At 44.5% G+C, this 14,595-nt stretch overlaps 1 protein-coding gene across 7 annotated transcripts in view; it reads right to left on the bottom strand.

Moving 5' to 3' along the window:
- Window positions 1-14,595, bottom strand: part of Ccdc57 (coiled-coil domain containing 57) — a 110,418-nt gene that overhangs the window by 84,537 nt on the left and 11,286 nt on the right. For 6 of the 7 annotated variants that reach the window (XR_012438397.1, XM_074044840.1, XM_074044843.1 and 3 more), the window contains exons 2-3: window positions 10,218-10,632; window positions 6,452-6,560 (exon numbers count right to left, since the gene is read on the bottom strand). Coding sequence is in view for 6 of the 7 variants with exons in the window: in XM_074044840.1 (XP_073900941.1) it covers window positions 6,452-6,560; window positions 10,218-10,624 (516 nt within the window). In the remaining variant the exon portion in view is untranslated. Of the gene's footprint in view, window positions 1-6,451; window positions 6,561-10,217; window positions 10,633-12,084; window positions 12,195-14,595 lie in introns of those variants that run through there. The other variant, XM_074044842.1, reaches the window with a different exon arrangement.

The raw sequence follows: 14,595 nt of genomic DNA, 5'->3' as shown, positions 1-14,595 counted from the left end.
GAACAGGGCGAAAGTGAGCGAGACACCTCAGGGAATTAGGGAGGTTGAGCGCCTTTGGGGTTTTCTCACCAGCAAGATAGACCAGGATGAGAAACAACACAAGTAAAAAGAAAGTACTTTGGGTAAAATAAACACCTCCAGTTCTGGGGGAGAGGGGGTGTTTGAGCTCTTCCCTGAAAATAGCCACAACTGAGGTTAAGGGATGGGTAACAAAAACTCAGTTCCAAAGAGTGAGACTCACAAGAGAACATGATCCACCAGTCCACCAGATAGCCTTCTGGTTCTGGTTTTAAGTTTTTTCTGAGAGTGCACTGTAATTTTGTGTGTGTCAATTTGTTTACAACACTGGGAAAATTTTAATTTGCTCCTGGAATTCCAGGTCATCTTATGTGTGCTTAAGTTGACATTTTTTTCTGGCATGATTAATTTATAAAGCGTGTGTGTGTGCGCGCGCACACACGCGTGCGTATGTGTAAGCATTTCAAAATGGTTCTTAAACTGCTGTTATAAGGTTAATGTGATATTGAAGGTAACAAAGAACCAGGGTGTTTATTTTAAAGATCTATTATAAACTGCTTAAGCTTTTTACATATGAATATGTAAACATCGTGAGGATGGTTCTTATTATAGAGTCAATATAAAAAAACTGTTACTCTGTTCTACTACTCCTTTTAAGAAAACCAGTTTTCAAACTTATTTCAATCAGGTCTTACTAGGATACAGGCATTCAGGGGTTAACAGATCAGAGGAGGAAAAGAAAAAGAAAAAGAAAAGGGGGGCCTGCAGCAGGAATCTTAAAATTTGGGTAGTTAAAAATTTACCTTATCCTGTTTCATGCTGTCATAAATAAAATCTGGGATTTAATTCTCTCTTTTAATACATGGATCTGTTAACAAATGGGCTTTCTATAAATTGTTCTTATACAAAAATAATTTTAAGGTTGCTTTCTTTCTGGGTTTTTTTTTCATACAAATACAAGACTCTAAGTTAAAAGGGTTTATGAATTATTTTCAACAAGTAACAAAAATATATATAAGGTTTTAAGGATATGTTTTTAAAAAAATAAAAAGTTAAAAAATACTTTTTAAAAGAAAGGATAAAAACAAGCTCCCCCAGAGAATACAAAATAAGTTGTCATAAAGGTACAGAGTAAGTTGTCATAAAAAGATGGAGCTTATAAATACTTATGTAAGTGATTAAGATGACTAAAATGCAGTTACATTAAAGGTTTTGTAAGGTCAAAATTTAATGTACTGATGTTAAACTAAAATTTCTCTAAGCTCATAATAACCAGGCTATCTTTAAAATATCATATTGTTCTTGATAACATTTACCAAAAACTGTCTTAAAAATGGTTTTTGTTTTGTCAAGATAACTGTCAGGAATTTTTGGTGCTATAGATTAATTTACAAATTTACCAAGACAACAAGAGCTTATTAAAATTCAGAGAAGCAAGATGCAGCCGAGCACAGGGAGTGCTGCTACACTGATAATAGGGTTGAGACAGATTTACCTATGTAAAGCAAAGTAAAAAAAAAAAAAAAAAAAAAAAAAATCAAAGCCAAAGCGCACCCTCCAGACAGATAAAAGAAAAAAAAACTTAAAAAGGAGCACCACACTACCTCTAGTTTTTATTGGAGTCAACAGAGCGCAGATGTTAGTCCTACTCCTTCCAAATAGCAGTCAGAGGGAATTTTTGGTCTGGGATGTCCAGATTGGGCATCCACTGTTATTTTAGGGGGACTCCACTGACTACAGGTTGGTGGGATCCTGCTGTATGTCACGTGCCATGTGTTGATGTCAACAATCTGGGATGTGATCCCTTACCAACATCTAAGCCATGATTCTTGGCCATTAGGTTTCCTAACTCCACTCTTAGTCCCCATAAATATTTACCTGTGTTCTCTGGTGATTCTTGTCAGGGTTTTGACTACTGAGGTAACTGAGTCATGACTAATAAAAGTTCATTTAAGAGTTGGTTTATGTAAAATTTTCTAGATGACCTCATGTTAAACAAGTGTTGTCTTGGGTGCTTCTACTGCAGTCAGTATCCCATATGTGTATGTGGCTGGGCTATTTGGGGTCACTAACACTGTTCCCCCCCACACACACACCCCCTGCAACTGATGATAAAATCTAAGGTTTTACTTCAAGGGCAACAACTAAACTAATATGTATATATAACCTCTATAGAGCTGTGATGCTATTGCTGGCTCCTGTATACTAAATATGTTTATGTTTTTCAAATATATCAAGCCTTCTAAAATACAAAATTTAGTTAAACATGGTAACAAAAAGTTAGTGGTACGATATACCATTCTGTTAGTTGCTAAACTGTCCATCAGAATTTTAACCATGACTCTTAAGTTTTTGTCATTACAGTTCTGATCCTTCTGGGGCATTTACAATCAAGTCCATAAAAATGACTCTAATAACTACTTATGTGTCAACCAGGTTAGCTTTTTAGACGTCTGCTTTTGTTGGATTTTGTTTTGTATTGATTGTCCTTGTCTACAAGCCCACTGCCTAAGAACCAAAAGGGTCTACTTGGCACTGACTCCCATCTGATCTGTTCGTTACTTCCCCCTGCTCTCTCCTGACGTAGGACCAAAACCAACCAACCAAACAAAATCCAGGAAAGAGCAAATCCTCACGATGAGGAAAAAAAATGACCAATCAAGAAAGATCTCCAGTCTAAGGCCATACCACATTAAACATGCCCAATCTCATCTGGTCTCAGAAGCTAAGCAGGGTCGGGCCTGGTTAGTACTTGGATGGGAGAAAGATCTTCAGAGGAGACCGCTCAGAGACGAGCAGTTTGGAGACAAGGGGGGGAATGCTGTCAAAGTTCAAATGGAATCACTGGTGCCAGACCTCTCCAAAATAGCCAAGGCTGAGAGGATTAAGGAAATGGTTCTTATACATGTATGGCTATCTGGCATTAAAGCCCTTCCAGACACAAACTCATATTTTTTTAAACAGGGTCTTCTACTTAAATAGAGACAAAGTGACTCTTTTTACTGGCTCTAAACATGTCCTTTGATACTTAAAGATGGTGGTTTTAACTTTTTTAAAACAATGCATTTTCTTGGACACATATACTGATAGTGTATTATTGCCATGGTACTTCTACTCAGTAAAGCAAACAAACAAAAAACTAAATGATACTGCCTGGGTAAAAGAATAAAATGTCCAAGCATTAAAAGTCCATTAGAGGGGCCCTTTTGTTGTTATCTTGTTTACTCCCACTGCAACAGGACAACAGCCCTGCTCTAGTCAGGCGGAAACTCAAACACGGGACGCACCCCTGCTCTCCTGTACACACTTGAACTCTTACCTTTTGGGTTGGCCCCTGCAAGGTCCCCTCCCCCCATGTACTGAATGCTTAAGAGAGCCATTGTTGGGACCTCTGCACAGCCGTACTTTATATCACACACCCACCAACAGGTCGGGTGTTCCATCGGCTCATATACTCCCCAGGTTTGTGAGGTTGTTGGTAAGTGATACTAAAAGCCCCAGAGTAAAAATCCAATCCAAGGCTACAGTTGTCATGGAAAGCAGGGCGATGGGTCTTGTCTTGGGAGCATGTTTGATGTTAGCCTGCCTGGTTCCCTTGACATTGTGGTCCATCAGGACTATTATAGAGCACACTCTAGAGAAAAACAGCCTCCCATGTAATGATGCTACGAAAATACAAACCCCTGAATCAAGATGATGCTCTTTGACCTTAGGTGGGTCTAAGCATCGAAGGGGGGGAATAATGTAGCAGGGAGGAGGATTAGAAAAGAAACAGACGGGCTGTGTTCTGATAATGTAGCAGGGGGAGGGAATGGCATAGCAGAGAGAGAAAACTTACAAACTGAAACATGAAGGAGGTCACATAGCACCGGGGGAATGAAATAGCCAATGAAGTCACATGCAGACATATGTGGGTTAAGCTTGCTTCTGTAACCTGCTGGCAAGGGTATATAAGGTGAGGCCCCTTTGTTCTCGGGGCTCAGCCTTTGGACAGGAGTCCGCTGGGTCTGTGTCGGCACAATAAAACGTTGCTTCTTGCTAAACTGCCTCAGTGTCTCATATCTCAGCTTGAGATTCCTGCAACAGTGGCAGGCTGGTTACACTGATCACTTCTACCATGGAAGGGCAGTGCTTGGGCCTCACTGGAATAGATACTTGTTCTTCATATGGATTTGCCTTCCATGCACAGAATGTTTTTGCCATGGGCTTACAGACTACCTGATTCACTGTAATAGTACTCCACACAGCATGGCTTTTGGCCAAGGGACTCTTTGGATGGTCAAAGAATGGGCAATGGGCTCAGACTCACAGACCACATGTTTCCCACCATCCTGGGCAGCTGGATTGACAGGAAGCAGTTACAGAGCCAGCTGGGTAGCAGTGCCTTGCAGGGCTGGGCAAGGTTCTTCAGAAGACTGATTGCTCTGAATCAGGTTTAATACATGGTGCTGCTTCTTCCACAGCCAGGACTCACGGGTCCAGGAATTACGAGGTGGATATGAGAACGGTACCACTCACCCTGAGTTACCCAATAGCAAAAACTCTGCTTCCTGTGGCTAGAGGGGTGGCTCAAGGGGTAGAGTGCAAGTGCACGGTCCTTAGTTCTTTTTTTTTTTTTTTGTTACTGTTCTTCATATATCATTTTTTTTTCATTTTTCTTTTATTATTCATATGTGCATACAAGGCTTGGTTCATTTCTCCCCCCTGCCCCCACCCCTTCCCTTACCACCCACTCCACCCCCTCCCTTCCCCCCCCCAATACCCTACAGAAACTATTTTGCCCTTATTTCTAATTTTGTTGTAGAGAGAGTATAAGCAATAATAGGAAGGAACAAGGGGTTTTGCTGGTTGAGATAAGGATAGCTATACAGGGCATTGACTCACATTGATTTCCTGTGCGTGGGTGTTACCTTCTAGGTTAATTCTTTTTGATCTCACCTTTTCTCTAGTTCCTGGTCCCCTTCTCCTATTGGCCTCAGTTGCTTTTAAGGTATCTGCTTTAGTTTCTCTGCGTTAAGGGCAACAAATGCTAGCTAGTTTTTTAGGTGTCTTACCTATCCTCACCCCTCCCTTGTGTGCTCTCGCTTTTATCATGTGCTCAAAGTCCAATCCCCTTGTTGTGCTTGCCCTTGATCTAATGTCCACATATGAGGGAGAACATACGATTTTTGGTCTTTTGAGCCAGGCTAACCTCACTCAGAATGATGTTCTCCAATTCCATCCATTTACCAGCGAATGATAACATTTCGTTCTTCTTCATGGCTGCATAAAATTCCATTGTGTATAGATACCACATTTTCTTAATCCATTCGTCAGTGGTGGGGCATCTTGGCTGTTTCCATAACTTGGCTATTGTGAATGGTGCCGCAATAAACATGGATGTGCAGGTGCCTCTGGAGTAACAGTCTTTTGGGTATATCCCCAAGAGTGGTATTGCTGGATCAAATGGTAGATCGATGTCCAGCTTTTTAAGTAGCCTCCAAATTTTTTTTCCAGAGTGGTTGTACTAGTCTACATTCCCACCAACAGTGTAAGAGAACGGTCCTTAGTTCAACACCCACTGCCACCAAAAAATTTGTTTCCTATTCCTGTGACCTTATGCTCTGCTGGCCTGGAAGTCTTGGTTCCTGAAAGGGAAGTGCCTCACAGAGACACAACAGTGATTCCACTGGATAGGAAATTACAACGCCACCTCCCACAGTGGCCTCCTCGTGCCCAAGTCAGAAGGCTGAGAAGGGAGTCAGGGTGTTGGCAGGGGTAACTGACCCAGACCACAAAGGGGAACTGAGTGCTCCACGGTGCAGGTAAGGAAGAAAGTGTCTGCAGGGCAGGAGATCCCTCAGGATGCTTCTTAGTATTATCATGCTCTGTTATTAAGGTCAATGTCCCACATCTGCAACCCCAGCATTTGAGAAGCAGAGGGGGGAGAAGCATGGGTTTGAGGCCTAGACAGCCTCGAGTCTGTACCGGCACAATAAAACATTGCTTCTGTTAAACTGTCTCAGTGTCTTGTATCTCAGCTTGAGATTCCTGCAAGAGTTTATATACCTTGCCTGGAAGGAAAAATGGCCAGACGTGTGACTATATTCTGATTCACAGGCTGTACCCAATGGTTTGGCAGGATGCTCTCAAACAACATAAACAAACAAAAAAGCCAGTGGAAAACTGTAACAGGCAGGATGGCAAATGGCCTGGAAAATTCTCATAAGTTTCCTACTTGGTTCTGTTTGTGTGAAGACCACTGACCAATGCATGAGGGAAGAGGACATGTGGGAGTGACTGCAAAGGCAGACTCAGACCCCTACCACAGCTCTCTCCAAGCCACCCGGGGAGGAAAGTAACCCAGTAATTCCACCCTGCAACCAAGGAAAACACATTCAACAATGTCACCTGTTTTAAAGCTCTTAAGGAGAAACCAAGACCAACATTCTACCTGTCTCTGTAGAGCAAGTTCACCATCAAGTTCCTCAAGTTTTCTCTCCAGCTTCCACTTCAGATTCTCATACTGCTCCCGTTGGTGGTCGATCTCACCATTCTTGTCACTGTGGTGATAAGACATAGCCCTAAGAGAGCCTTACTGAATATTTACCAAATGCACACAGTACAGGGTGCAATTTACACATGGAGATGGTATACTGCTTTGCTGCAGGGCTAGAGGAAGCAAAACCTCTAGCCCTGCCTGTTACCCTTAGGGTGACTGCCTACACAAGAACAAACACAATATAGAGAGCCCAGGACCCAGGAGCTTATCATCACCAGATACCAAGACCAAGGTAACATAGCTGTGAATAAGCAAGTCAGAAAAACAAATGAAGCCTGGTGGAATGGCTCAAGCAGTAACAGTGCCTGCCTAGCAAGCATAAGGCCTTGAGTTCACACCTCAGGGCCACCAAAAAAAAAAAAAAAAAGAAAGAAAGAAAAACAAAAAGAAAAGTAGAAAATCTGAGCAAATCAAGTGAAATCTGAGAACTGAAAAGTACAAAAACAACAAGAAAAAAACCTCACTGGATAGACTCGATGGCAAAATGACATGCCAGAAGAGGGCATCAGTGAACTTGAGACCACTTCATCTGAATGACAGAGAAACAATTAATTGAAAACAAACAAACAGAGCCCCAGGGACTTGTGGCACAAAAGCAAAGACCTAAGACTTGTGCCCTCAGAGGCCCAGGATGGAGGTATGGGACTGAAATAGTATTCAAATGTGGCCAAAAGAGCACAGATCTGGAGAAAAAGAATGGTAAAAGAAGAGGAAATGGGCTGGAGGTGCGGCTCAAGCAGGAGAGTGCCTGCTTTGCAAATGTGAAGCTCTGAGTTCAAACTCTAGTGCCATCAAGAAAAAAGGAGACACACTGTAAGACAGGACAAAGTACTTTTAACAGGACACATTAAACTCTCAAACAGGACTGGCTCAAGTGGTTGAGCGCCTGCTTTGAAGCCCTGAGTTTAAACCCCAGTGCCACCAAAAAGTAAAGTAAAGAAAAAGTAAAGTAAAATAAAATAACCTCTCAAACAGCTCATGAAGAGGAAAGTCAGGACTTGGAGGGAAGGCTACCTGGCCCCACTGTTGCAATGCTCAGCCACCTACCTGGGACCCTTTCAGTGATGTCTAGGAACAACCTAGTGCAGCTGGGGCTGGAAGTCCACTGAGACCTCCCTCCCCTACTGCAGGGAGCTGGCCTCCAGGCTCTCCATCCAGCCCTTGCCTGGTTCCCTGGGAAAGTGTCACCACACTGCAATGCTTGGGTCAAATGACCACCTACTGGCACTTAGCATCTACACTGAGAGACACTGCAGAGGGACCATGGCACCTTGGGCTTTCCTCAGAGAGTGGCTCTTGTGACTCTATGTTCATTACAGGAGATACTGGATCCAGTGGGAAAGGGCCTTCTGAGCCAAAGTGGCACTGTATCTATCCACATGGGTCTCCTTTCCTTGTACCTGACGGGCAACAGAAAGTCATTCTGTGAAGAGGAGCATCTGCAGCTGGTGGAGTGGCTTAAGTGCTAGGCAGAGTGCCTGCCTAGCAAGTATGAGGCCCTGAATTCAAACTCTAGTGCCGTCCAAAATAAAAAGAGGAACATCTGGTATTGTCCCATTGGCTACCCCACAACTGTCTTAGACCCTTCTGGGCACACAGGCCAGGATGTGGCAGAACTCAATAAATACACTGCCATCAAGAAAGTGGCCAACAACAGACTGCGAAATGAGTTGTGGACACTAGTGTCCTGGAGAGAACAATATGTACCATTCAGTGATTTTCACTTCGACATCTCACCTTTCCTAAAAGAAATGGCTTTCTTGAATGAGAATATATGACTTTTGTGTTTTTGAGAAGTGCTTCAAAATGCTGTTTACATTAGCAGAATCTGTAACAACATGAAAAATCTCTAGGCTCTTACAGCGTGCTCTTCCTGCGCTGCTCTGCACACATAAGCATCATACTCAGAGACAGACCACATACATGCCAGTTGTTAACTTAAATGTGCTACTTCTGAAATGTGGGACAGGGAGATAGGTTGGGAGATTTTTTAAGTGAAGCTTGCCTTATCTTTCTTACATACCGTCTCATCAAAACTCTGAACACTATGGTTTGTGAGTGCAGCAGAGGGGAATGTGAGTTCTGGATGCCCAGCCTTCAGAACCCCACAAATGGATGCTTTAGGTTTTTAATGTCAGCTTTAGATTCTTAAGTCTGCTCATTTGGTTGTTTTGTTTTAGGGGTTTGAACCTGGAGCTTCGCACTTGCCCAGCATGCACTCTACTACTTGAGTCATGCCCCCAACCTTTTGGTTTTAGTTATTTTGTGGGTCTTACATTTATGCCCGGGGTAGCCCGGACCTCAAGCCTCCTATTTATGCTTCCCACATAGCTAGGATGACAGGCATGTACCACCATGCTCAGCTAATTTGTTGAAATGGGGGGGGGGGTCTCAAAGGCGCTAAAAATACACGATGGAGAAAAGACAGCCTCTTCAACAAAAACTGCTGGGAAAACTGGTTAGCAGTCTGCAAAAAAACTGAAACTAGATCCATGTATATCACCCTACACCAAGATTAACTCAAAATGGATCAAGGATCTTAATATCAGACCACAAACTCTAAAGTTGATACAGGAAAGAGTAGGAAATACTCTGGAATTAGTAGGTATAGGTAAGAACTTTCTCAATGGAACCCCAGCAGCTCAGCAACTAAGAGATAGCATAGATAAATGGGACTTCATAAAACTAAAAAGCTTCTGCTCAACAAAAGAAATGGTCTCTAAAACTAAAGCAGATACCTTAAAGCAACTGAGGCCAATAGGAAAAGGGGAACAGGTACTAGAGAAAAGGTCAGATCAAAAAGAATTAACCTAGAAGGTAACACCCATGCACAGGAAATCAATGTGAGTCAATGCCCTGTATAGCTATCCTTATCTCAACCAGCAAAAACCCTTGTTCCTTCCTATTATTGCTTATGCTCTCTCTTCAACAAAATTAGAAATAAGGGCAAAATAGTTTCTGCCGGGTATCGAGGGGGTAGGGGTGAGAGGGAGGGGGTGTGGTGGGTGGTAAGGTAGGGGGTGGTGGAGGGGGGAAGAAATGACCCAAACATTGTATACACATATGAATAAAAAATAAAAAAAAAAAGAAATGGGAGGGTGTCTCATAAACATTTTGCCCAGGCTAGCCTTGAATGGTGAACTTCCTGATCTCTACCTCCTGAGTGGTTGATTACAGACATGAACCACTGTACCCATCAGTTCATTTGGTTTTAAAATTAATATATATTTCACATTAAAATAATTGTAAGATTGGGCTGGCAGAGTGGCTCAAGTGGTACGAGTGCCTGCCTAGCAAGTGTGAGACCCTGAGTTCAAACCCCAGTGCGAGCAAAAAAAGAAAAAAAATTACAAGCTCAAATGTGTTTTATTAAAATAATATAGCTCTGTAATTAATGCAACAAATTCCAAATATTTAAACCAATCTTGGACAGTTTCAGAGTTATGGCAAGACAGTACAAGATATCCAGGCCTTGTCTTAGTGTTCACCCAATACTCAGAGGTCATCATGCACCTGGCTACTGAGACTGTGCAGGCCTGTGGCCTGGAGTCTGCAACCCAGAGTGAACACACAGCGAGAGTGGGAACCATCCAGCAGCTAACTGGGAGCAGGAGGTATATTGTGGAGGAGAGGAAAGGGGAGGGGCGACAGTATTCACCTGTGGACACGCTCCAGCTCCAGGCGGTACTCCTGCAACCTCAGCTGTTGCTGCTGCTGCAGCTCCTCCACGTGCCTGGCCTCTCTGGCAAGTGCCTGCTTCAACTTGGCCACCTGAATCTTGAGTTCACTCACTTCTGCCTGCCTGGCCTCCTCTTGTCCCCTGGCCTGGGTGAATGCAGCATCATAGCGCTCCAGCTCACGGTCCCGCTCCTCTAGCACCTGCAGGTTGTAAACGAAGTCCTCTTGCAGGTGCTGCAGCTTCCCCTGCGCCTCCTCCAATCGATTGTGCGCGTCCTGCAGAGCTGCCTCCTGCAGCTGGGCGTGGTGAGCCTGCAGAGCTCGCCATTCCTCTTCCTTGTGAATCAGCAGCTGGCTCAGGGCCTGCTCGGAGCACAGTGGCAGCATGGCAGCACCTGCAGCAGAGAGCATAGCAGGGGATGCACCATTAGGGACTCCAACCTTTCTACAATGCCCACCCCTGGTCCCTTAGCCAGTTAGTGGGGTCAGAGGCACAGGAGATGCTCTGGCCCAGGTACCAGTTGTCTGGTTGCACCCTAGTTTTGAAGTGGGAGAGGCTCAGAGCCATGAGGCAGCACCAAGGCCAGACCTCAATGGCTCATCTGACCTCAACCATGGGCTCCTTCTACCCTATCCTCCTTACAGTACAGGGGACCCAGGGCTATAGCAGAAGGAAAGGTGGGAATCATGGTTTACACACCTAGTTTCACAAAGCACTTGCTCCATTTTGCAGTTTGGAACACTGAGGCTGCTAAGCAGCTGAGCTGGGACTGAAAGCTGCCCTGGGCCCTTCCCACCCTGTGCTCTACTCTTGGAGACAGAACTCAGATTCCTAGAAGATTCCAACCCATGACAGTTCGCTCTCTTCTTTTACTGCCAATCCATCAGGGACTGATGTTTTTGTAAAATAATAAAAATGAAGTGCTAAAACAATGAAATTATAAAAAAATAAAGATAAGAAATATCAGGTCCATTTTTTTTTTTTTTTGAGAGGGTGTCTCACTAAGTTGCCCAGGCTGGCCTTGAACTTTCTATCCTCCTGCAATAGCCTGGCAGAGTAGCTGAGATTACAGGTGCATGCCACTGTGGCTTTAATTTTTTGATTATTAGAATCAAAATCACAAAACTACTTTATTAAGTTCCCAAGAAGTCTCTAAAAACCTCTTACTCTTATCTCTGTGTCTGCTGAGAACTAGCCATACAGGCAGTGACTAGTGGTAGCCAGAGCCACACCTGACAGTCTGCTTCTTGTCAGGGTGTACTAGAGACTGCTAGTGGTCCTGGTTAGACCCAGGTCCCAGTATTGGGCAGAGAAGGGGTGGTTTCTGATACACAAAATCAGTTAGCCTGGGACTCCCTGGCTTAACTTATGCTACTCATAGGAAACCCAAGGCCACTTGTAGGAAAGGACACAGGCCACCAGTGTTAGGCACCACCAGCCAGGCAGGGGCCCAAGAGCCAAGTCACCTTTTGAAGTCCACAGTGCTTGAATGACATCCTTCCCCACAAGCAATTTTTCTAGAAGGGTCACATGGAGGCCTGAGGAGGGCTCCTGGCAGTAACATTAGTGTATTGCTATATCCCAAAGAATGGAGCATGTCCGACTCTTGATAAATAAGGGCTTCTTTTTTCTTTGTTTTCATTTCTGCTTTTTTTTTGTTTTGAGACAGGATCTCATTAGGTAGTCCAGTGGCCTCCAACTCACTATGTAGCCTACTATGAACTGGTGATCCTCCTGCCTCAGCCTCCCTATGGCTGGGATTACAGGCATGGGCCACCACACTCAGCTTTAAGTAGGTCTTCTTTAAAAAGAAAAAACTACACTGCATCGGATCATATCAACTCACCAGCTTGCAGAGAACCTTGTAGGTGAGGGGTGATGGGCAACAGAGAGCACTAAATGGGAAGACAATAGGTTTCCCCAGAGCCAACGCCTCACCTCCACCTGAGTCAACATAAGCAAGGTGTTAGTAAAGCAAATGTTCAGACAACACTCAGACCAGAGAACCTCAGGGGTTTGTTTTTGTGGTGTGTTGTATGAATGTGTGTGTATTTGCATTAACTCCATAATTGTTAAGCCAACAGCCACTCTCTAAATCCACAAGAATACTACTTTTTAGAGACAAAAAGTCCATTTCACTCCTAAAGTTACTGATAACAAAAATCAGTAACAGGGCCGGGTGTGATGGTTCATGCCTATATGAGAAAGTTGTGAGACCTTATTTCAAAAACAAGCTGGAGGCTAGGGAAATGACAAGTGATAGAGTGTCTGACTACCAAGTTCAACGTCCTGAGTTCAAAACCCAGTACAGCCAAAAAAAGCCAGGCATGGTGGCACAAGCTTGTAATCTCAGAGGTGGAGGTCAGAGGATCATGATCTGAGCCCACTCTAGGCAAAAAGTGTGAGACCTGACCTGAAGAAAAAAAAAGTCAGTGACAAAATAAGAAAAATTAAAGAGAAATTGTAAATAGTCTGGTCCAGTGTTTGGAGAATCCTAAGATACTCCATCAGGACTAAAGAAAAAAAGAGTGCATTTTGCAGGAGAAAACTGGGGTTCCCCAGTGGACCATGGGAACACCTTTGCTTCTCTGGACTCTGTGCAATGGTGCTTAGACACCAACAAAGAGGGATTGCTATATGAAAAACACCAGGAACTGGGAAAGCTAGACACTAGCTGATGGCCAGATAATTATTGCGCATAATCCCCGAGGGCACTGGAAAGCAAGGTACCAACAGGCTGGAGCACACAACCTGTGACTCTTTCATCAGGAAAGAGTAAGGTAGCTCCTCAGGCAAAGAAAGTGCTTCCTTGGCATTTGCATTCACACCTGAGGAACTATCTTGCTACAGAACAACTAATTACATAGGGCTCAGCAGATGCTTCTGTAAAAGCCCAGACAGTAACTGCCCAGGCTTTGAACTGTTTGGTCTATGTCACAACTACTCAACCCCTAGTAAAAGTGGCCACAGAGTAGACAGTAGGGGGTTGGGTTCCACAAGCCTGCCTTGCTACCTTCATGCTGCCATGTAGGTGACAAATATGACAAAGCTTCTAAAGGCTGGTCCTAGTAGTTCCCAACACTTTAGGGGTCCAGGTACAAGCTCCAAATAGACATAAACATCCATCCATAATTCTCTCTGGTGTGCACAAGGGGGTTCTACATGGCAGGACAGGCACATACACTGGTCTGGTGAGACAGGATGCCACTACAGGAGCAGAAAGAGGACGCCCAGTCCTCTGCATGAGAAAGGGCTAGCTATGCAAAGTCCCAAGTCCTCAGAGACACAGGGTATAGGAGCACAGCAGGCTGAGTGCTGCCAAGATGAACTGGAAGCAGCAGTGCAGGAAGGAACTGCAGAGACTGTGGGCCCATCACGAGTTGCTTAGCAGGTCACAATGGCTAGATACACCAGAGCTCTTCTAGAGTCCTGGGTTGGTGCTTTTCTCAACAGATGCATACCACTCTCACTGGAGTGAGACTCAGTTCCCCAAGCTAGCCACTCAGACCTGGAGTACATCCAACCTTCGCTGGAGCTCGCAGTCCCTACTGACTACCTGAGAGCCTTCCACCCTATGCCTCTGCCTCCTAGCCTCCCATGGCCCATCCAACAGAACAACCATCCTGCTAAACTAGCCATGATTCCTTGCTGTCTCCTGCATACCCAGCCACCACATCTTACTGCAAGAGACGAAATTGCCCCTCTGCTCCACACTCCCCCTTTTGTGGCAGCCAACGGAATCTTTTTAAAAAATGCCTAACCATGACTGCCTGGTACACTTAGAACATGTGGACCAGAGGCAGCTACCCACCATTGCCACGTTCTCTCAGTGCCTGCACCTGAGCTGCAGCTGCCTGGGCCTGAAAGGCTACTCCCAGCCCTCCCGTCACCAGCACAACTCAAACGTTACCTCAGGAAATCATTCCTAACCTGCCGCCCCAACTAGTATAACACCAGTAAGATGTTTGGCTGGTTAAGATCTGTTTGGCCCAGTCTTGGCAACAGTTTCCTACCACTAGGTCATGCATAAACCTGAGCACACTCATAAGGAAAGAATCAGGATTTTAGCAAACATATGACATTAATGGCACCAATATCACTGTGATCTTCCATGACAGAATCACCCACACACAGTGCCCATGAATCTTTAGGAGAGTTCTCTGCAGTTGCACACCGAGGTTGGCAGTCAACAGGCCTGTCTCCTGAGGACCACCTGTTGTGCCCTGTCCTGTGCTAGACTTCCTGTCACCAGGCTCACCTCTTCAATTCATTGGCTACACAGCCACCCATGGGAATCACTCTTCTAAGATGGAAATCTCACTATGTAGTTCAGTTCTGTTTAACATCAGCTTGTGGC

The sequence above is a fragment of the Castor canadensis genome, chromosome 11 (genome assembly GCF_047511655.1).
Source record: "Castor canadensis chromosome 11, mCasCan1.hap1v2, whole genome shotgun sequence".
Taxonomy (NCBI): Eukaryota; Metazoa; Chordata; class Mammalia; order Rodentia; family Castoridae; genus Castor; species Castor canadensis.
This window is presented reverse-complemented; position numbering and strand designations above follow the sequence as displayed.